This window comes from Odontesthes bonariensis, chromosome 9 (genome assembly GCF_027942865.1).
Source record: "Odontesthes bonariensis isolate fOdoBon6 chromosome 9, fOdoBon6.hap1, whole genome shotgun sequence".
Lineage (NCBI taxonomy): Eukaryota > Metazoa > Chordata > Actinopteri > Atheriniformes > Atherinopsidae > Odontesthes > Odontesthes bonariensis.
Window position 1 is genome coordinate 21,771,107 of NC_134514.1, and position 20,403 is coordinate 21,791,509.

The 20,403-nt window shown below is 41.1% G+C and overlaps 1 protein-coding gene across 4 annotated transcripts in view; it reads left to right on the forward strand.

Moving 5' to 3' along the window:
* Positions 1-20,403, forward strand: part of arap1 (ArfGAP with RhoGAP domain, ankyrin repeat and PH domain 1) — a 49,379-nt gene that overhangs the window by 22,606 nt on the left and 6,370 nt on the right. For all 4 annotated transcript variants that reach the window (XM_075473619.1, XM_075473620.1, XM_075473621.1 and 1 more), the window contains 20 exons: positions 1,406-1,605; positions 1,814-1,899; positions 2,386-2,568; positions 10,110-10,284; positions 11,691-11,825; positions 12,040-12,175; positions 12,291-12,393; positions 12,828-13,020; positions 13,111-13,156; positions 13,473-13,636; positions 14,421-14,633; positions 14,993-15,098; positions 15,187-15,334; positions 15,768-15,851; positions 17,062-17,148; positions 17,275-17,392; positions 18,119-18,232; positions 18,331-18,476; positions 18,572-18,654; positions 19,079-19,138. In XM_075473619.1, coding sequence (XP_075329734.1) covers positions 1,406-1,605; positions 1,814-1,899; positions 2,386-2,568; positions 10,110-10,284; positions 11,691-11,825; positions 12,040-12,175; positions 12,291-12,393; positions 12,828-13,020; positions 13,111-13,156; positions 13,473-13,636; positions 14,421-14,633; positions 14,993-15,098; positions 15,187-15,334; positions 15,768-15,851; positions 17,062-17,148; positions 17,275-17,392; positions 18,119-18,232; positions 18,331-18,476; positions 18,572-18,654; positions 19,079-19,138 — 2,580 coding nt within the window. The remainder of the gene's footprint in view (positions 1-1,405; positions 1,606-1,813; positions 1,900-2,385; positions 2,569-10,109; positions 10,285-11,690; positions 11,826-12,039; positions 12,176-12,290; positions 12,394-12,827; positions 13,021-13,110; positions 13,157-13,472; positions 13,637-14,420; positions 14,634-14,992; positions 15,099-15,186; positions 15,335-15,767; positions 15,852-17,061; positions 17,149-17,274; positions 17,393-18,118; positions 18,233-18,330; positions 18,477-18,571; positions 18,655-19,078; positions 19,139-20,403) is intronic.

The following is a 20,403-nucleotide window of genomic DNA, read 5'->3' on the forward strand; positions in this document are numbered from 1 at the left end:
CCTCCTTTTTTTTTTTTTTCTTCTTTCCAATCTAATGCAGTTAGTGCGTTGTTCTTGGCGCTAAGATAACTCCAAAAATGAGATCATGTTATTTTAATAACAACTCACCTTCATCTAGCCTCAAGAATGTGAGAAGCTGTTTTGTTTGACTGTGGTGAATAAGAACAAGGCATACGTGTGTGCACCAGTGCATGTGGTGTGTGTGGTCTTTAGGCTCACAGTACACAGCCTGCAGTGCAAGGACTCAACTTGACAGGAAGAGGACCTGTGAAAAGGCTGGTGTCTCTCTCTGAACTGTTTGCTGTGTGTATTGTATCTGTAAAGATGTGTCTCTGTAGTAGTCAAAGTTTCTTTGTGGAGAATTAACAGCAAAACGTTTATGCTCACATCAAATAGTTGTGAATTTCTTTTTGAAGATTTAAAAGCTTTTAGAAGTGTGTACTAATTGAATCAGTGTGCATTAAAGGGGAAATGTACTCATGTATTGTGAAATTGAAGCAACGTTTAGATGACACACGGGTGCATCTAAACGTGCATCATTATATTTACTTCAACTTTTGTTTAAAAAAAGACCTAAACAAAAGTTAGAAAAAGCAGCCTCTGGCAGTGATGGCTTGGGGGTGTATCAGTACCACGGTACAATGGTTATTTACACTACTGTGACAGCAGAATTTCTGCAGAAACATCCAGTGACATTTTAGTGCAACATCTGCTGCTTTCAAAACGACATCTTTCCCAGGGACATGCATACATCACACATCTGTTAGACAATCCAAAACAACATTCTGTACATATTACAAATGAATGGAAGAGGAAGAGGGCTTAGGATACTGGACTTTTATGTTTTCCCCATCCCCATGAAAGAATTTGTGGAGTATTTCGAAAGGAAAAATGACCAAATAACACTTGAAATCCTTTTTTCTTTTTTTTTTTTCAATTTGTGTACAATTTGATCTCAAATTGTTGAGTCGATGCTACCAATTTGTAATGATTTTTTTCTTCTTCTTTGGTATTATTTCACTATCTGTGGAAAATCAGTGTTGTTTGCTGTTCTGGAAACTTGCAGACACAGCTGTCATGTAAGAAGTATGATCCTGCATGTATTACTATATTTAAATGCAGACAGAGCCAGAATGTTGCCAGACGCATCAGAAGAGGAAGCAACAAGGATTCAGACAAAAGTCTGTGTCAAGACACAAATTTATCTTTGTGTGTGTGTGTGCATGGATGTGAGTTTTAGTTTTTTTCCAGGATTTGATTCATATATATTTAGCAAAACAGAAACAAAGTAAGAGTCAGTTGACACCCTGCCCATAACCAGCAAGGAACAAATGCAGAAATTCCTGTTGCTTAACACCTTCATGTCAGCAACAACATTTGGCCATGTGTTTGTCTCTCTTCGCAGCTTCATAGCTGAGTCGGAGCAGATGAGAGAGCAATGGGTGGACGCCATGAGGAATGCCATAGGTGAGGCGCTGTCCAATAGCGAGGTGGCCGAGCAGATCTGGGTGGAGCCTAGTAACAGTTTCTGTGCCGACTGTTCGGCACCGAAGCCGGATTGGGCGGCCATCAACTTGTGTGTGGTGATCTGCAAACGATGTGCAGGTTTGTTTGAGAGCCTTTGAACTTGTGAGAAGTTTTGTCTACCTGCGTTTTTTGGGACACGTGTACATCATTTTAACGTCATTGAAAATCGTTTGCTGTGGTAGAGGCTGTGTCTCTTTTTTTTTTTTTTTTCATCCGTGTGAAAATATTGATATGAACACAAATGGTACATAGTTTGTTTTTGACAAATTGTTTGCCGATGTTTCAGGAGAGCACAGAGGACTGGGTCCAAGCATCTCGAAAGTTCGGAGTCTGAAGATGGACAAGAAAGTGTGGACACACGAGCTCATTAAGGTACTAAGCCAGAAAAAGAAAATAGGCACTTGAAAGATGTAGTTGTTGGGATTTTTAATTTTTTTCTGGAATAGAAAACCGTTCAATCTTTTGCAAACTCGGAACATTTTGCAAACCGATTTATAACCCTGCAGGTACACGAGCTCGTAGAAAATTTGCTTTGACGCCTAAACTTTGATAGTGTTGAAGTTTAATTTAGATTTAAGTAGCAGTTAATTAGATGTATTTTGAAAAGTATTGCAGTCTATTGCACCTCTTTGATTGATTATGGTGATGTTGGTGGCTTAAGTTTCTTCATCAGCGGTTTATTTTCAGCTCTTTGGTAATGTTTTAGGTTTACATTATTTGAAGAGTTGAAAGTGAAGAATTTGGCTCCTCTGTGACGAATAGTAGTAAGCTGCCGTACTTTATATACCAATGTCACAGTAAGGGTGAAAAAAGCAACCCATTTCCTTTTTAATGTGAAAATGCTTTTTCCTGTGACAGGTGTTTTTGTTGCTTGGCAACGAGCGGGTGAACAGTTTCTGGGCAGCTAATGTCCCACCAAGTGAAGCTTTAACGCCTTCGAGCTGCAGCGAACTCAGACGACGCTTCATCACCAACAAATACCGGCAGGGCAAATACAGGAAGTACCATCCTCTGTATGGCAACCAGAGGGAGCTTAACAATGTAAGTTGAAATCCTGTTTGGAGCGTTTGATTTTGTGTTGCGCTGATGTTTAGATTTCAACCTCCATGCTGTGTTTTATGTGGTTATATAAGTTTTAAATGGAAGACTTTACTGAAAAGTCTGCATATCTTGGAGCAAGATTAAAGGTAGATGAGATTTCTCTATGACTAGAATACATTTTGAACCTGATGTAATGCCTTGCTCATCGCAATATTTGCTAAGTGTTTCATAGCAGTTACATTCTAAAGCTCTAATAGATTTGTCCGCACTTCTGCACAAACTCGCGGGAAGGTGCTGCGTCGCTGTATTTTATACAGAAGTTCCTGTTTTGCTGAGCAGGACAGAATTTGTTTGTGGCAGAGAGGTTTAAACGGACAGAAAGCAGAGGCGAACAAGGAAATAGCAGTTTGATCTAATCGCTACAATTTATAGCTCTCACATGTGCACAAGGGCAGCGTCGCTGCTGATAAACATACAACAACACACTTATAGTGGCTCATGTGGGATGATTGCAAAGGGTTACTTTTGTTTGAGGGTGTTTTTCTTTTGTTGTTGTTTGTTTTGTTTTTCTTTCCAAGTTGTTTTGGGCACTTTATTCAGGAGTGGGTGGACAGGAAAGGGGACAGAGAGAGTGGGGGGAAGACATGCAGCAAAGGGCTCCAGGCTGGTATGCAAACCTGAGCCAGCTGCGTCGAGGAACTACAGCCTACACTGGATGCAATACAGCTCCTCGTGTTTTTTTTTTTTTTTTTTTTTTTTTTTTTTGGTTGGCAGGTGTTGTTATGGCTGGATTTAGCTTGTGCACTGGCAGCATAAATCCATTATACAAAGTACGCTTACACATTCACTACTTGGACTATCACTAAGCTTCTAATTATTGTCCTGGTAACTCAGACTCATAGACAGAGAACTACAGGATTTCCTTGGACATAAGTTATAATTTGAAATCTCTTTAGTCGATGCGAGTCTAAGGGCCTAATAGTGCACTACAAGGGCATTTTCTTTAAAAAGCTGAAAAGATTAAAAGAAAGAAATAACATTCCCTCGGTCAGTGACAATAAAGTTGACTATTTTCAATTCTGTGTGTCTTTAATTGTCTCTGTAGTAATCTTTATGTATGTAACTGACATTCAGAGTTGGTGTAAATTGAAGTCGCGCTTTAATCCGGGTATTGCAAGACAACCAGGGTATCTGTCTGTGTGTCTTTGTCAGTGAGATAAGTGATTTCCCACAGCCAAAGTCTGAGGTGGGACTTTTGGGAACAGCATATGAATAGCTTTTATGTTACGGCCTGGCAGTGCTCCATCATGTGTGATAAAAGTCTTAGTGTTTCAGCCTCAGTGGGGTCATTCATTAGCCGCTTAACCCACTTACAGCAACAATGTGTAGAGCTAACAGACAAACTTGAGTGTGTTAGTGAGTCACATTTAACACCTGACTGTGAGTTATTGTACGTTGCTCCTCCCTCAAACATTTAGTCCTGTGTGTGTGTGTGTGTGTGTGTGGTTTTGGTCACTGTGTTGTGAAGACAGAGATAAAGGAAGTTCCTCTTTTTTCGGCTGCTGGACCTACTCCTCCTGTAAAAACGTCACTGCTGAATATCCCAGTTACTCTTTTGGGTTGTTTCTGAGAACTCGCTGTCTCAGACTTTTTTACACTTTTCTGTCTCTTTGAAAGCAGCAGCTCCCCTCACTCTAGAGGGGTGGTTACTGATGGCAACTTTACCTGTTTTGATTTTGTTTCTGATTAAATTGCATGAAAGAATTCTGCTATGAATTGGTTCGGTTTCTACTTGGGTGTGTCTAAAGAAATTGTAGACTCTAGAAATGCGTTTGGGATAACTTTGCTGTGACATCAGTGACAATACGTTGACAATAAGGCAGTGCTTGACAAAATGTTTGTATTTTCAGTGTTTTGGACTGAACTTTGATTTATTGATCTAATCCTGGCTTTTCAATCCTACTGCTTCCTTTCTTCTTTGTTTTTCCTATTTTTTTTCCCCTCAATGTGACATCACTACTCACTGATTTAACTGGAATGTGCTGTAACTCCGCCTCTCCCTCTCGTCCTCCTCTCCTCCTCTTTCGCCTGCCCTCATTGTTTGGCTGGGACTGCTGCAGAAAGCTGATCTCCTCTTGGGTCTTTTTCCTGATTTGTAAGTTGCTTATTAACATTCTGTCTGACTAAAAGCTTTGCAAAATTTTACATTTTGGGCGTGCCCGTCAGTGCTGGTTGACATTTAAATTGAGCAGTGTGTGAAAAGGAACTGAAAGCTTGAAGGTGTGAACTGAGCTGAAGTAGAGGGTAGTAAAACAGGTTGTGTAGCTACAGCTCTGTTTTCTTGTAGTTTAGTTAGGTAAAGAATGTGAATATGTGTTTTAAAGGCGTGTGTCGCTGGACTTCGGATCTCTGACTTTATGTGATCTCAGTGAAATTGCACAAAATGCAACTTTGAACTTGTTTAAGTGGCATAGTTTGCTGTAATGTAGGTTTATGTGAGAGCACATTGGAGTTATTGTGTGTCTATGTTTCTCACTGAAGTGGGCTGGGATATGTGAACATGCATATTGATGTGCATGTGTGTGGATGCTTCTGTGCCTTTTTTGTGTTTTTGTCCATGTGTACTCTGTGTACTCGCTCGATAATAATTTCTCTCCTGTCAGTAGGCATCATTATCGCTCTCATTCTGTCGGTCTTGGTTCCCCATCTGTCTTTAGTTCTCGCATTACTCTTTCACACCATGTAGTAAACTGTTGATTTTCAGTTCTATTAATTGTGTATGTCATGGAAATGTTACTACAAAGAAGACATGTCAGGGCCCTCTACACGAAGAAGAAGTCCAACAAGTGCTTGGATCAAGCACTTGACGACAGTGGGGAGGAAAAATGCCGTTTTAAAACAAAGAAATCAGTGACAAAATCACATTTTGGGACGTGCGTGTATCTGCCTGGACTGGTTGAGTGAGGGACACAAAGAGCAAAAAGGATGGAGAGAACAATAAAAACTAGGCCTGTCGCTCAGAGCAGTAATTGCATTACAGTGGGAAAAAAAGCTCAGACCATTAAGTTGACAGATGTTGTGGCATACACATGCAGGGAAATTGAGAAATGAGTGGCACTCAGTGCATCATGGGAGGTTCTCCAGAGGCCTGGGCCTATAGCACCACGACTAAGAGGCGGTTTAGGATCATTAAGCCAGCACCAAATGGAAGATTTACAAAACAGAGTTCAAGTATTTAGCCTAATCCTAAAAGTAGAGATTGTCAGCCTCCTCTCCTGTGGGAGAGCTTGTCCCAAAGTAGAGGAGCCTGATAACTGAATGCTCTGCCTCCCATTCTTCTGTTGGAAACTTTAGGAACCCCTGAGACCAAAGTGCTCTGATGGAGTAAGATGGAGGTCTTAAAGAGACAATGGAGTTTGGTTTTTGGGGGTGTTAAACTTGAATGTGAGCAGATTTTGATTTATCGATTTTTACAGAGTGCCAAAAAAATGTGTCTCAGAAGGCTTCAGATAAAAAAAAAAAAAAGCAATAACTGAAGCTTGGTTAGAATTTAACAGCAGACATATATGGATCATCCAGACCTTTATGTCTTCGCAACATGCTGTTACTTGAATTGATTAATCGATTGGCACTGTTATCTAAAAGTTGGATTACATAAGATAGCCTTGTTTGGCTCCTTTAATTCCAGTGACATGTCCCAGTGTCTTTATTTAAATGCTGTGGTCAGTGATGTCAGTAGAATTTTGAGACTATTGTTTATAGCAGTCCTCTGTGCTGTTTATGTGTTATAATGGGCTAAAACACTTGAAACAAACTGTTTTGATCCAAGAGGTTCAAATTTATTGGAAATAGCTTTTTTCCGATCAAGTTTTTTAAGAAACATATAATAAGTTTGTTACGGTATAGCTTTATACTTGGCTAGATAAGATGTAAAACACTTCTTTATCAAGTGTAGGCTTTTCATGTAAATGCTTAATTGCAGCAGCCCTAAAAACCTGCGGTTCAATAAGGCTGATCAGATGTAATAATTAGATGGTGTTTTCCACTAGTGACAACTCATTCATTAACTTAGTTTCATATTTCTTTCTAAGATCACACTGTAGTATCTATGTTTCACCCCAAAATCTCACATGTTGCTGGCACGCTGTTCTTGGTTTTTGTTTCTAGGAGACACAGACTGAATGTTTGTCAGTAGTGTTTAGAATTAAGTGACAGCCATTCATGGGTCTGACTTCCTGCATGGTGTGCTGTTATGCTTCCCTCAGCCCCTGGACTGACACATTAAAAGGCTTCATTGTTCGTCGGTTCCTTCTGCATGTTTGCGAGCGTGAAGAAGCGTTAAGTGAGCATTAAGAATGAAAGTACGGCCGTGAGTTTATGAAGTGCTGATGGGGTGCTTATGTTCACACAGGCGTCAGTTTAATGTTAGGATAATTATGATAAATCCTGATGTTATTTTTAACAGGGGAAAGTTTTTGAACACGACTTCCCCACTGGATAATCACTTTTCACTTCTCATACCTTGAACGCTGTGGGCTGGTGACAATCAGAATGTTATTGGTACGTATTATAGCAAACTGACAGCGGAGGCCCCTGTTTAGGAAAGTTGCTTCCATAGAAGGAAAACACTTTCTGTACTGGATAGTTGCTTCTTTTCTTTTTTTCTTTTTTGTCTTACTTTACATTTCTCTGCCCATTCATTTCCTCATTTACATTGTAGAATTTAGGAGATGCAACCTTTCTTTGCTATATCAAGATCAGCTTGAGATTATTTTCTTTCTTGTGTCTTTTCTTTTTTCTATCTCCAACTCAGTCGCCGCCCCGCCCCCCCCCCATTTCTTACTCATTTTTCTCTCCTTTTTCATCTGCCACCTCCACCTCTCTCTCCATCTCCTTCCCTGGTGAGGTAATGATGGAACATATGTGGATCGCTGCTCGTTCTCATCTGGATTTAATATACGAACAAACATAAACTTGTATGTGTGTGTAGTTGTCACAGAATGTGCACTATGGATGCTAAAATCTACAAAGCTTTGTATGTGTTTGTGTCAGTACGTAGGCTGAGTGTCCAGCCAAGCGCAATTAGCGTCTGATTAATGTGTATAACTGAATCACTTTCATCTTCTTTTCACAATATTTTCCTTTGTGTGCTTTTTCTCATCTCGTTCTTTTCCTCCAATTCTGTCCCATGTAACTGCAGAGGGCAGATGAAGGCCTGTGATTTTTAGACACACCCAGATAAAATCTCTCTCTTTCTGTTCTCTCTCTCTCTCTCTCTCTCTCTCTCTCTCTCTCTCTCTGGGGGACTCGGGTAAGATTCTTGTATTCCCTTCTCCTCTCTTTTCTCTCTGTGTGTTATTACATTACTCCCTTTTTCTTCAGAGGCAGCAGATGTTGAAGGGTGAGGTCTTTAAACACTCAAACAGCCCATTTCCTCATTGTACTTTGTTTCGATTGGCTCAAGTCACTTGGTCAGAGGGAAAACGCTTGACCTTATCATTCTTGCACCCTGACCTATATGCATAGCTGTGAAACGTCCAATGATTTTTAGGTTACTGGCGTGGTTCCTTTGCGTTGTTGATTCAATCACCAGAATTAACCCTAAGTTAGAAGACATCGGTTAACCCCTAAAAACTCGTGTTTTTTCATTTGTACTGTGCTCTAATATGTTAGTCATGCAGATTAGTGCCAGTGCTAAACGTTTCAGATAGCAAAGTGCAGTAAATGGCTTAAATTCCCTTTATTCTACATTTTATGATTTGTTTCATATCAAAACAAAAAGATGCTTCTGCCCCTCAAAGCCAGAGTGACGTAAAGAGTAATGTAGCCACTGAAATACCAAGATAGCGCTCTGAAGTAGGATTGATTCTCAAGCCCTCTCTGCCAGCTCTATCTTGGCGCTCATGTGATCCATATCATGAGAACGCTCGTGTGCATGTGCTCGTCCCCAGATGGCCGACCGCAACTTTTTTTTTTTTTTTTTGCTCGGATGTCTCCAGAGTTGTGTGAGACAGAAAAATGCAGTGTATCTTTGCGTCTTCTGGGTGTGTGGGGGTGTCTTGTGCAATTTTAATCTTTGTTAATTGGTTTGTTTGTCTCAATGTGTGTGTGTAGAGACTCTGTAGTGCTTATATGGAGGAGGGGCTGTGTCTGTGTGTGTGACTGAGTGCTGTGGAATTTCTCAATCAGACCAAAAACAGCTTATTGGTTTTAACAGAGGACAGATGTGCCCGTGCCCGTGTGTGTGTGTTCGTCTGTGGGTCTTTGAGTGTGCATTTTCATGAATCAGAATTGAGCTCCCGAACTCTACAACTTCTCCTGTCGTGTACAGAAATCTGTATTTGTTTGTCATCATCTGGCTCAAAATCAGTAATGATGATAATCTGCTTTTGGAAGAAAAGCAGTTGTTTGATGTTCAGCGTGGGAAAATGTTCTCCTGATGTTTTGACTTTGGTGTTTATTTTTTAGTTTTCTACAAATTGTCGTTTTCATGTAGACTTGTAGAGTAGCACAAGTGTCTCAGTCTTGTTGGGTTTACCTGTACTCTTACACCGGAGTTCATGTCATCTGGTCTTCTGAAACAAGGATTGTTTATAGTCTATAAACTAATCATAACAAAATAGCTCCAGGCTGCTGTGTTATTAAATGTCCCTCCAGTGGATTTAGAGTGAATTCAACAGTTTGCACAACAGAGCGCTTTGTTTATAGTTATTTTGTAATAATTGCCTCCACATGTGCAATGAATTCCAACATTTTTTTTTTTTTAACAGTATGGCATACGCATATTTCATCATAGGAACATAAGACACTTTATCACAAGTTTGTACTTTAAAAAGAATATATAAATCAGGGTTTACAGGTGATGTTTAGGTTCAGCAGTCACAAAGCTCATGATATTTGTTTTTTTGAAGAAAAAAAACAACAAATATTTATTTTGGACGCCATACTTGAGGCTCTCACTTCAACCAAAACTGGCACTTCTGTACCTGCTCCACCGGGGCTGTTATTTAAATCGATTGAAGACTCATTGCACATGTCAGGGTTTCTTTTCTGGCGAAGCTTGAATGTTGCTCGTCACTTGTAAGCCACGGAAATCGTCAGGTAATTGACAAAATCGAAATGTGAATGCAGAAAACAGACTTGCTTAGATCAAGCTTCGCTTGACACAGTTAAAGTCTCGTCATTGTTTTCAGGGTTGTGTCCTAAATTCAGTCCATTCTCAGTTTTGTGTATTAGCCTTGCACATGATTGAAATCTGCTTCTTTCTTTGTCTTTTTTTTCCTCTGGTTAGCTCACTTTAGAATAAGTTTCTTTGTTACTGTTGGCATATTTTGTCTGCACATACTAACATGTTAATAGACCTAGAATGTGTTGTTTCTTTGTGGTTCTCATCTTTGTCTCCTTCCATATGGGGGAAATGCAAATACTAACATGAATGTTTTATTTCAGTTCACAACCAATATTGACCACAATAAGAGGTTGTGGCTGCATTTACTCATGTATTTTTCTTGTTTCCTTTTACTGTCACTCCTTCTCTCCAGGCTCTTTGTATAAATGTGCAATGCAGCGATGTCCTGGAGACATTAAGCCTGATTTTCTGCGGTTCGGATGTGAATTGTTCAACTGGTATGGAAGGCTGTCCGTCCCCTCTCTCACTAGCCACTGCACACTCGCAGCCCTTGCAGGCTGAGTTAATCCGCCATAATCTCAACACAGGTAAAGTATTTGTGCTCAAGCGGGCTCACAAAATCATCTTTGCTTGTGATAATGCTTACATTAGGGTCGAGGAGGGTTTGAAATTAATATCAAAGCACAAAGAGCTTTTACGAGGCTAAACATGGAAGGAGAAAAATGACACTAGATGTGCACATGCATTCCCAAAGATATACGATTTAAAAACATAAAATGAATTAATGTGCCTGAAGCACCAGAAAACCAATTAAAAATGACAAATGTTTTGAAACATTTGAAACCTTTTCACAAGCAGCAAAGATGACGGCAGGTTTTAAATTCTGTTGAAAGGCGAATAATTATGAATACAGGCAGTTTGAAGTGGTTGAACAGCCGAGGGATGGCTGTTAACGATCCAGAGGAGGCAATCAGGAAAGGATCTTTAAATAGAATATAGAGGGACGTCTGAGGCAAAAAAATCCACAGAGCCTAAAGGTTTTGGACACATTGCACCACATACAAGATGGGGGGTGACTACAGAGGCCAGAACAGAATTCAGGTCATTTGCATACTAATCGTACCATCCAGTGAGCCTTTGTGCCCTGTGGTTTGGGACATTGTCATAATGGAAGAGGCCACTCGCGTGAAGAAGAAAAAAAAAATTGTTGTGGGATAAAGGTGATCACTTATAACAGCTTTTACAGAGAATTTCAGTGACCTTTTATCTTTAAGAAACCATCAGAGCAAAATAGACCCCCCCCCCCCCGAGCCACTGCTTCCCCTTCCCTGATCCCACCGGCTCAAGTGAATCATGCATGTGCACTTTTCTTCCCTGTAAAGTTTTGTGATTGATAGCAGACAGACAAAGACACAAACACACACACCTGCAACAAAAACTCAGAACTACCTCTGCTACAGTATTATCCACATCTTGTCACGATGATACAGACAGACTCACAGTATGATGAACATATTCTGAATATGTAGAAATGGAAGCAATGTCCCATGCTGGGCTTTTGAATGACTGAAAGACACATCTGTGAAGAAGTGGCTAAAATATTTCATAGTCGTGCTTCAACATCTTTAACTGTTAGACTGCGGTGTCGGGTAATTATGTCTTGGACAAGAATGTTAATCAGTGAGGACTGTATGAGTTTCAGCTTTATGTATCTAGGGAAAAAAGTTATTATTGTAGTTTCTTTTATTATCCGGCCTCATGACTTGGTGTCAAAATAGTTGTGTGGAGAATTGAATGTACATCACTGATTCCTTTGTTTTTCCTCATTGTCATGCTGCCAACATTTGTTTTCTAGTGATAATAAAAAAAAAATTAGAGTTACATGAACACACAAATGCTTCACAGGTCTGGTATGTTAAGCACTAAGGAAGTCGCCTGCCTTTTTTTTTTTTTTTTTTTAAATAATTATTTTTGTTATTTTTACTCTTTGTAGAGCTACCACAATCAGAGGTGGGTGGGGATATGGATCTATCACATTACCAGCCATCACCCTCTGTGTCTCACAATGGCTTCCTGTTCAAAACTGCATCCATGGCCCGGGCCGTCACCGAGCGCAAGGGCAAAGAAGGTATGCATGGACACCGCGTAGCGCCATTGCACTTTCCCTACAATAGGAAACAGACTGTACCTTTTCGTAAAGTTGTGGGATATTGTTAAAAAAAAAAAAAAAGAATGTACCAAACACAACACAGCAAACGGAGAAAATGATTGTGTCCATCGATTCAATTTTTTATTACTCTTCATATTATTCTTAGTAAATGTCCATTTGTCCATCCTCGTAGAGTTCAGTCGTCGCTGGTGCACTTTGAATGACGGCACTTTCAGCTACTATGAAAGTGACAAGAACTCAAACCCTAATGGGACTCTTAAGGCTTCAGAGATCGTCTGTTTGGCTGTTGACACACCTGAAAAACATGGGTATGCTCTTATCTCTCTCTTTCACACATTTCTGACGATGGTAAATACCAAATAAAAAGGCTAGGCTCAAACTAAATGCTGCCTCAATTCTTCCTCATCTCTTTTCCACCTCCAGGTACGACTATACCTTTGAGCTCTACTCAGAGTCTGAGCGTCTCTATCTGTTTGGCACCGATGACGCAGAGAGCCACAAAGAGTGGGTCAAGTCTATTGCTAAGGTAACGGATTATTCAGAGAACCGATTTCATACACAGCGAGCTTGTAATTTTTCATCAATTCTGTTGAAATTGGAAAGCTGTGATTAAGTAGAGGGTAGGCAGTTCAAGATATGCTCTAAATTATTTTTGTTGTTGGGAAAACAGTGTGAACTGCCTGTGTTGTGTGTAAGCTCATGCAGCACTTGTGAAATGATGTCGTCACTGGCTCTTTTTGTTTAATGAAGCATCAAAGGTCGCATTAGTGCATCCACGGTTCCTGCTTGGAAAGCCACACAAAAAATCAAAGTTGGGTTTATAAATGGCCACACCATATCACCGCATTGAATATTTTGCTAATGGTGATTACTGTTTTTCACACAATCATGTGGTTAAATCCTAAAAAAGGTAAACGTCAATTACTGTCTAGAAGTCTCAACGTTCCCTTTTATTTGTAGACCGTTATTCCAGCCTCAGCAGAGCCTTTGCTGCGACTGGGTTTTGAGCGAATTGGCCGGCTGAAGTGTAAAGACGGCTTGAACCTACAAACATCCAAGGTTGGGTGGTTTGCTCTGGTGGGCTCCACACTTCACGCCCACCTCGAGGACAGTAAAGGAGAGGAGATCCACCTCCGCAAACTGAATGAACTTTGTGAGTGGCATCCAAATCAGTGTAGACGCATAGCGACAAGCTGAGAGTGCTCAGACAAAATGGTAATTGTTCTTTATTTTTATTTTCCAGCAATTCAACAAGACAATGAGGTGCTGGTTCTGGTGGAGAAAGGCCGGTAAGATGAAAAGATAGCGCAGATTTCTTTTTGTTTTTCAGTGCTTTAGTTGAACTTTGCATTCTGTCCTGCACTCGTAAAACTCTTTATATGTTAAGTCAAGTATTTTGTGTTACCTTTAGTAATAACTCAAAGTTTTTGTGGGAAAAAGGAAATCGGCACTTCTTTTTCTGAATTTAAAAGCTCATTATCTTCTGCTTCTTCAGTGACGGCTTTTCACAGGATCCTGAGATGATGATTTTCATTTTATTAGCATCATCATATCATTTGATCATTTATTCATTTCCCCTCTTTGCTTTTGTGTTTATTTGTTCAGAACTCTGTACATTGAGGGAGAAAGAAAGCTGGACTTTGCTGGCTGGTGTGGGGCCATCCAGGCGGCGGCAGGGAGCGGAGGAGACACGCTGAGCCAGCAGCAGCTCACGGAGACAGACACACCCGTCATAGTACACAGCTGCATCGACTACATCACACAGTGCGGTAAGAGACATCCACAGTGGGACAGAAACTAGGGTTTGTGGAAATGAACGACACCGCGGACATTCGCAGGTAGATCAGCTGTTCGTAATTTTAGCTTCTCACCAGCGCTGCCATCACAGAAGAAGTCACCCACAGTGTACATTACTGTATGCAATTATGGTCACTCTCCGAGTCTTCGGTACTCATGTGACTGTAATAGCAGGAGTTTTGGCTCTGGGAGAGACCAACGCACCACAAGACAACAAAGAAACTTTGTTCCACCTCCATTTCAGTTCCTGCTTCCTCTGAGATTTTCTTTCCCCTGTTTTCTGTTCTCTAATATATCGCTCATCACCCCCCACTCCCACCCACGCACGCATTTAATCTTCAAATGTATTTGGTTGAAACAGACTTTTAATTTTTTTTAATGCCCTCTGAGGGGAATAATTTGCAAATCTGAGGAACACATGGTGTTCGCATCCATTGTTTTGACAAATTTGCACCCACAGCGTTAAAAACTTTAGATGTACTAAGCTGCTTTCTGCTTGGTTACTCTTTTAATCAAGCATGCTGCCCCTCTGCTCAGACCAGCCAGGGATGCTGTAGTAGATTGGCTGTAAGTTGCCCTCAGCAGTCAGTTTACTAAATAGCTATGAATCGAAATGCACATCCTCCAGTTGGTGGGGGGGACATGTTTTCTTTATCCAACAACAGTGTTGCATAGTGTTGGTTATCCTTTCTGTACAGGCCAGTTTTTACGGTATTGTGTCATCTCCGTATGCTCATTAACGTATATTTTTTCTAGGTTTGACATCGGAGGGAATTTATCGCAAGAGCGGTGTGAACTCCCGTGTGGCAGCCTTGTGTGAGAGATTCCGTCGGGATGCTCGCAGTCTTCGTCTAAAGGAAGGAGAGCATCAGGTGGACGATGTCTCCAACACACTCAAACGCTTCTTCAGAGAGTTAGAAGAGGGACTGTTCACGTCAGAGGACGCCGGCACCTGGCTCGGTATCGCTGGTAAGACGCACCGGTGTACCTGGGTGTGAGCACGCTGTTAATAAACGATATGCCATTTTCTGTCCTGATGAGATGGTTCCAATGCACTTGCGTTGCATTTCCGTGCAACAGAGCATCAGCTGTGGCTTGTATACCTTTGCGTTTGTATTCCTGGAAGTATCAGTAATATCACGTAAACATTATGATTTCCGCTGTATGATCCATCTTCCTGCTGCCGCTGCTGTGCATCATATATTATATGGTTACTGCTGAAATCAAACCCCCTACACCTGACATTATCTGTCTTTTCTACAGTAATTGTTCACAGTTTGCTTTCCATCCTAACCATTCACACTTCCTGGTGCGATTTTGTGTTCCAGCCAATCAGGACAAACGTGAAAAGATTTCCCAGTACAAGGACCTGTTGGGCAAACTTCCGCATGTCAACAAGGTTACACTACAAGCCCTTATCAACCACCTCTACTGGTAAGAGATGGATGCACACTTACCGATATCCTCACCGTTCATATGTTTGTACGCAGGCTTGTTATGCTCTCTGTTTGTGACGTTTCAGCGTGCAGCGTTTTTCTGAGCTAAATCAGATGAACCTCCACAACCTGGCCATAGTGTTCGGTCCCACTCTGTTCCAGACGGATGGGAAGGACTACACTGCCGGCTGCGCCATCGAAGACCTCATAGAGCACTACACGCTCATCTTTGAGGTTAGACTCTTACGCTGAGGAACGCTACGAGGTGATAAAGCAGTTTGCTCTAAAAGCTGCTTTTTCCTCCCATCAGCGTTGACATCAGTAAATCAGTATGCACAGCACCAGTCTAAAAAGGCTGAGATGTCAAAGAGCATGACTTATTAAATAGGCTGCTCTGAATGCATGCACACAAAACTTCCAGGAGCAAATTCCAGTCATCACTATTTAATTACAAGTGGTATTTACACTTGTATGCATCATTAATTTCTTATGAATAGAAAAAGATCTGAACTAGTGGCATGTTTTGATGTTTTTTTCATTCAGTGAACTTTATTGGAAAAGATGTTGAAATTAGAGGAAGGTTTGGGTAGGGAGGAAAGGATGTCTCTCGTGGTCTCACGGTAGAAATATCTATTGTGAGTATAAATGTTATCCCTCTGGTTTGCAGGTGGATGAGCAGCAGCTAAACAAGCAGCTTGAGGAGATCAAAGCCATCATCACAATGCGAGACAAACTCAGCACAAAGTTTCCTGTGAGCCACTCACACTGACAGAAAACACAGTCACATTTCCTCTCTTAAACAATGTGTTATACACCCATATTGGGTTTGTGTAGATTGTTTGCATAACAATGTAATTTTGGCTAAATTAAATTTTTGAATTACTTAAGGGAAACTGCATTGTTGTTGTGTGGTGTATGTCAAAGTAGCAGAGAGAGTTGCAGTTGATCTCCCGCTTTAACCTTGAATATATTGGGGTGTTTGTAGCTAGGCAACACCTGAGTTGATGCGATGACATTCAGCACCTGTAGGTAACACAGGTGAACTCTCTGTAGACAACATGGATGGCATTCCTTCTCAGTGACAGGGTTACACCATCTGTCGCCATATGACGGGGGAAGAGGGGGTCAAAAGTTCCCCTTCCTCTCCCTTTTGCTCCTGCCCTGTATCCATAATGCCTCATCCTCAACTTGTCTGGATTTGGGGCCTTATTCCTGGCATTGCATGGGCTTGGGAACTCAATTATCCGCTCCCACATGTAAACAACTTTTGTTCTGGCATGGTTACACATCATAATAGATATCATAAAGTGTCAGAAGTATCAGCGGAAATCATTTAAGCAGCACAGCATCTAAACCAGCATGGACATTTTTTTTAAAATAATCAGTGTTTTCACAGAAAAAGCTCAGTGGAAAACTCAGTCACAATATGTTCAGAGCTACTGCAACAGGCTACAACTAGTGTGGCAAAATGCCAGTAGAAATCTCTACTGCAGCCTGCTTCCTCATTGTTTTATGGAAGAAAGGAATCAAAGGTGTGGAGATACTAACAAGTGTTGCATTTCTTAACTGTTTGCGGAAATTAATTTGGGGTCCAAAGAGCATTTGGTGCCTTTGACCAGAGAAAGCAGTCTCAGTTACTTTTGAGCGTGTCATATTTGAATGGACTACTGTGTGTTTAAAACATAGATGTAATTCCTTAACAATTAATATGACATTTATTAAAATGCTTCAATTAAATTAAAGGTGAAATTTTACACTTTAGTCACATGTTGCTTGATGTCAAACCCGTAACGATGTACAAAGGCTAAATTCTCCGAACTGTGCAACTTTCCAAATACTTCTGGACCTACTTGTGGTGGTCTCTGTGTGCACAGGTACACTGTATTCAGCCCACACATCTGCTGTTTGCTATCATGCTGATTTTGTTGCCGTCCTGTCTGATCTTTTGTCTGTATGTGCAGTCACATCAGAGGACTGAGCGTGACGGCCACTTCATCTGCACAGTGTATCTGGAAGAAAAGAAGGACACAGCAGAGCAACACGTCAAGGTAAATTGGATTTTTGCAAATGACACGACATTACATTTGTCCAAATCTGCTTTTGTGTGCATGCATGCAAGTACCAGAATAACAAACTGCATTAAACTGACCGCATCTTCTCTGCCTTTGCCTCAGATCCCTGGTTCTATGACGGCAGCAGAGTTGACATGCGAGGTTTTGGACCGGCGTAACATCCCAGTTAAAGACAAAGAGTACTGGAGCTGCTGGGAGGTCTGCGATAAGGACGAAATAGGTGAGACGGATGGAAAGAAAAGCAGAGGGGAAAGAGTAGTGGTTGTTGTAAAGGTTTTTCCCTTCTAACTATAATACAAGAGCCGAAAGAGCCCGACTCAAAATAAAAGCTTTACTGAATAGTTTTCTGCTGCTTCGTGCAACAAGTGCATTTCATTCACTTTTTTGGTGAAGCTAGATAAGATCTTGGCTCGAAGTGTGGACCACCAGTAATCTCTACACAGCTGACATTAAGTTGTGAGTCGAAGAATGAAAGGTTTTAGCTTTGGAAAGAATCGTAGGTTCATATGACCAAATACAAGCTGTGTCAAATTAACAGTGGGATATGAAAAGGCCCACAGCAAAAACAAAAACAATGACACAAAGCATGTAAAATACTCTCCGCTCAGCTTGCACTATCCACAATGACGCACAAACCCTCGAGGCAGAAAAAAAGATCCTAATCAGCAGTGTGACTGTGTGCTGTGGTTTGTTTAGAGCATGGTATGTGGGCCGCCTTTGTCCCCACCAGGAAGCCTGTTGGTGGCTAAACAAGTGCCAGTAACTCTCAGCTGATTTGGTAGATTTCCCATTCCTTGGCAGAAGAGCAGTTTCAAAGCTCTTCCTCTTACTTTGCTCAGGCTGTTTTTCTTATGATATTAAAATTCCTGTTCTCATGTAAAGGCATAATTTGAGTTCGAATTTTGTTGCATCATCCTGTCTTTCTGCGTCCCCTTCTGCTCCTTAGAACGTCCACTTCATTATCAAGAGCGAGTTTTGCCCATCCTTCACTCCGTCGGGACCGACTCCCATCTCCTCATCAAGAAACAACCCGCTATGGAGGCGATGCGGCTTTTCCTATGTAAGCACAAATCAGACAAATGTTTCTTTCCAAAACCGCTGCATTATATTTTCTGCGTCGTTGCTGGATACTCACAAATCTCTCATTCTGCCTCGCAGCCAATAAAGTGGATGTGTCCAAGCACGGGATGATAAAATTCAGGGAAGAACGGAGCATCTTGGGGTTGGGGCTGCCCACTGGAAACTTTCACGACAAATATTTCATCCTCAATTCAATGTCACTAAGAATGTACAAGGAAGTCCGGGTAAGAGGGATAATCTTCCCATTCTTCTTTTTTGAATCGTCACTTTCTTTCACAGACTCGTGAGCTCATGTGCTCTTTTTTTGTCTGTCTATCAGAGTAACCGTCCAGAGCGGGAATGGCCAGTGAAAAACTTAAAAGTTTACCTTGGTATCAAGAAGAAACTCCGTCCTCCCACATGGTGAGCAAACACGTGAACATTTAATGTAAAGAAACGGGTCACTCATCTGAATTACCAATTTTTCTTTTTCTTTCGTTATGTTTGACACATTTTTATGCCTATTTTGGAACATTAATGCATCTTTAACTGATCTGCTGTCTTTTTCTTACTTGAATAGGAAGAGCTCTCCTAATTGTAATTTTCAGTTAAACACTAAATTGGGTGGTAACCTGTTTTGTTACTCTGCAGCGTGATCATCAAAACAAAAAGTTGATGGCTAAAGTTAGATGTTTAATTTTCTAAATTTGATCAGAGCTTATAGCTTGTGAAATAGCTTCTTTGGACTTGTATGATTAATGACCACCAGGGGGCAGGCTAAGCTCAAGACTCGCACTCATAAAGTGCTAGTGAAGAATTTCCTCTTTCTGTCCTTTTCTTTTTCTAGTTGGGGTCTTACAGTCGTGTACGAGAGCAAGAAACAAGAGAAGCCAGAAAGACAGCAGTGGTGAGGCAAAAACTAAGATTAATTTTATAACATAGCAACTCTCACATGGCTTTCATTCTTTGATTTGTACACCTGTGACCGATTTCCCTCTTCAAAATGCAGTGAAACCGTGTGCTTATTTCACAGTGAGGAATAGAGCTACATTTTTTAGTTTTATAGTTTTATACCTCCTCTGCCTCTACAGGGACAGCATCACTCTATACTAAAACACAAATAGAGCTTTAATACATTCTCCAGAGGAGCTGGCAGCCTTCTCAGTTGTTCTGACATGTTCACTGCCTTTTTGCAGGCAGTGGCATTTTCCCATAGCGGCAGCTTGATCACATTTATGATATGCATGTAAACACGACAAACATCAGAGGAAGCTGGAGGCTTCTCTATAGGCATAGAAAATGGATCGGAGCCCTGCATGAGTTTGGAGAAAGAATCAAATGAAAGGTCAGCTCCACCCAGAGGGAAACGCATGAGAACACCTATAACCATGGCTCTATTCTTCACCTGGTCTATTCACGTAGATATCTCTGTGTGTGCACGTGTGTTACGGATATGCATGTCTAACACTGAGGCACATCTGGATGCACAGCTTACAATTCAATATTTTCAAGATTCATACGAGGCAGCTACCATTACTATTATTATTACTATTACTATTGCTGTGCGGTGCAATTGGACATAATTTGATTCGACAGTGAAATCCGTCCACGGTATACAATTCAGATGGTTTGATTTGACATCTTTGGTTTTATGCTTTTAAGGCTTTTTCTTTGTGACCTTCAAAAACACTCGACCCACCACTGTGGATCATGCCTTGACTCATTCCCTCTTTCCTGTTCTGCGTTCCCGCTCACACTTTTACTACATCTCCAACATTAAAAGCTGGGGAGGATGCTCTGATTAACATTAAAGCCTGGTGCAATGTGCCGCAATTACTGCCAGCAGACGCATGCGCCACCCCGCTTCAGCAGCAGTGACAGGAAAGCAGGGGTCCGGTTTTTCTATATGAAAGGTGAAGCGAGGTGTTGAAGAAAAGTCAGAATGTTCAACTGTCTTGCTGCAGTCAGTGCTGCTGCAGCCAGACGGAGGCTGTTAAAGATGACGTTCAATAGTGAATAATAAAGGAATCTTTACTCGGGCTCTCTACTCATTGTTCGGGGGAAAACAATGTTTTTTGGGGGTTTGGTTGTCTCTATTATGCTGCGAGTCGTATCATTTCTTGGTACGCTCTACTGTCATGTCCTTCATAGCAACAAACAGGTCTGAGAGGA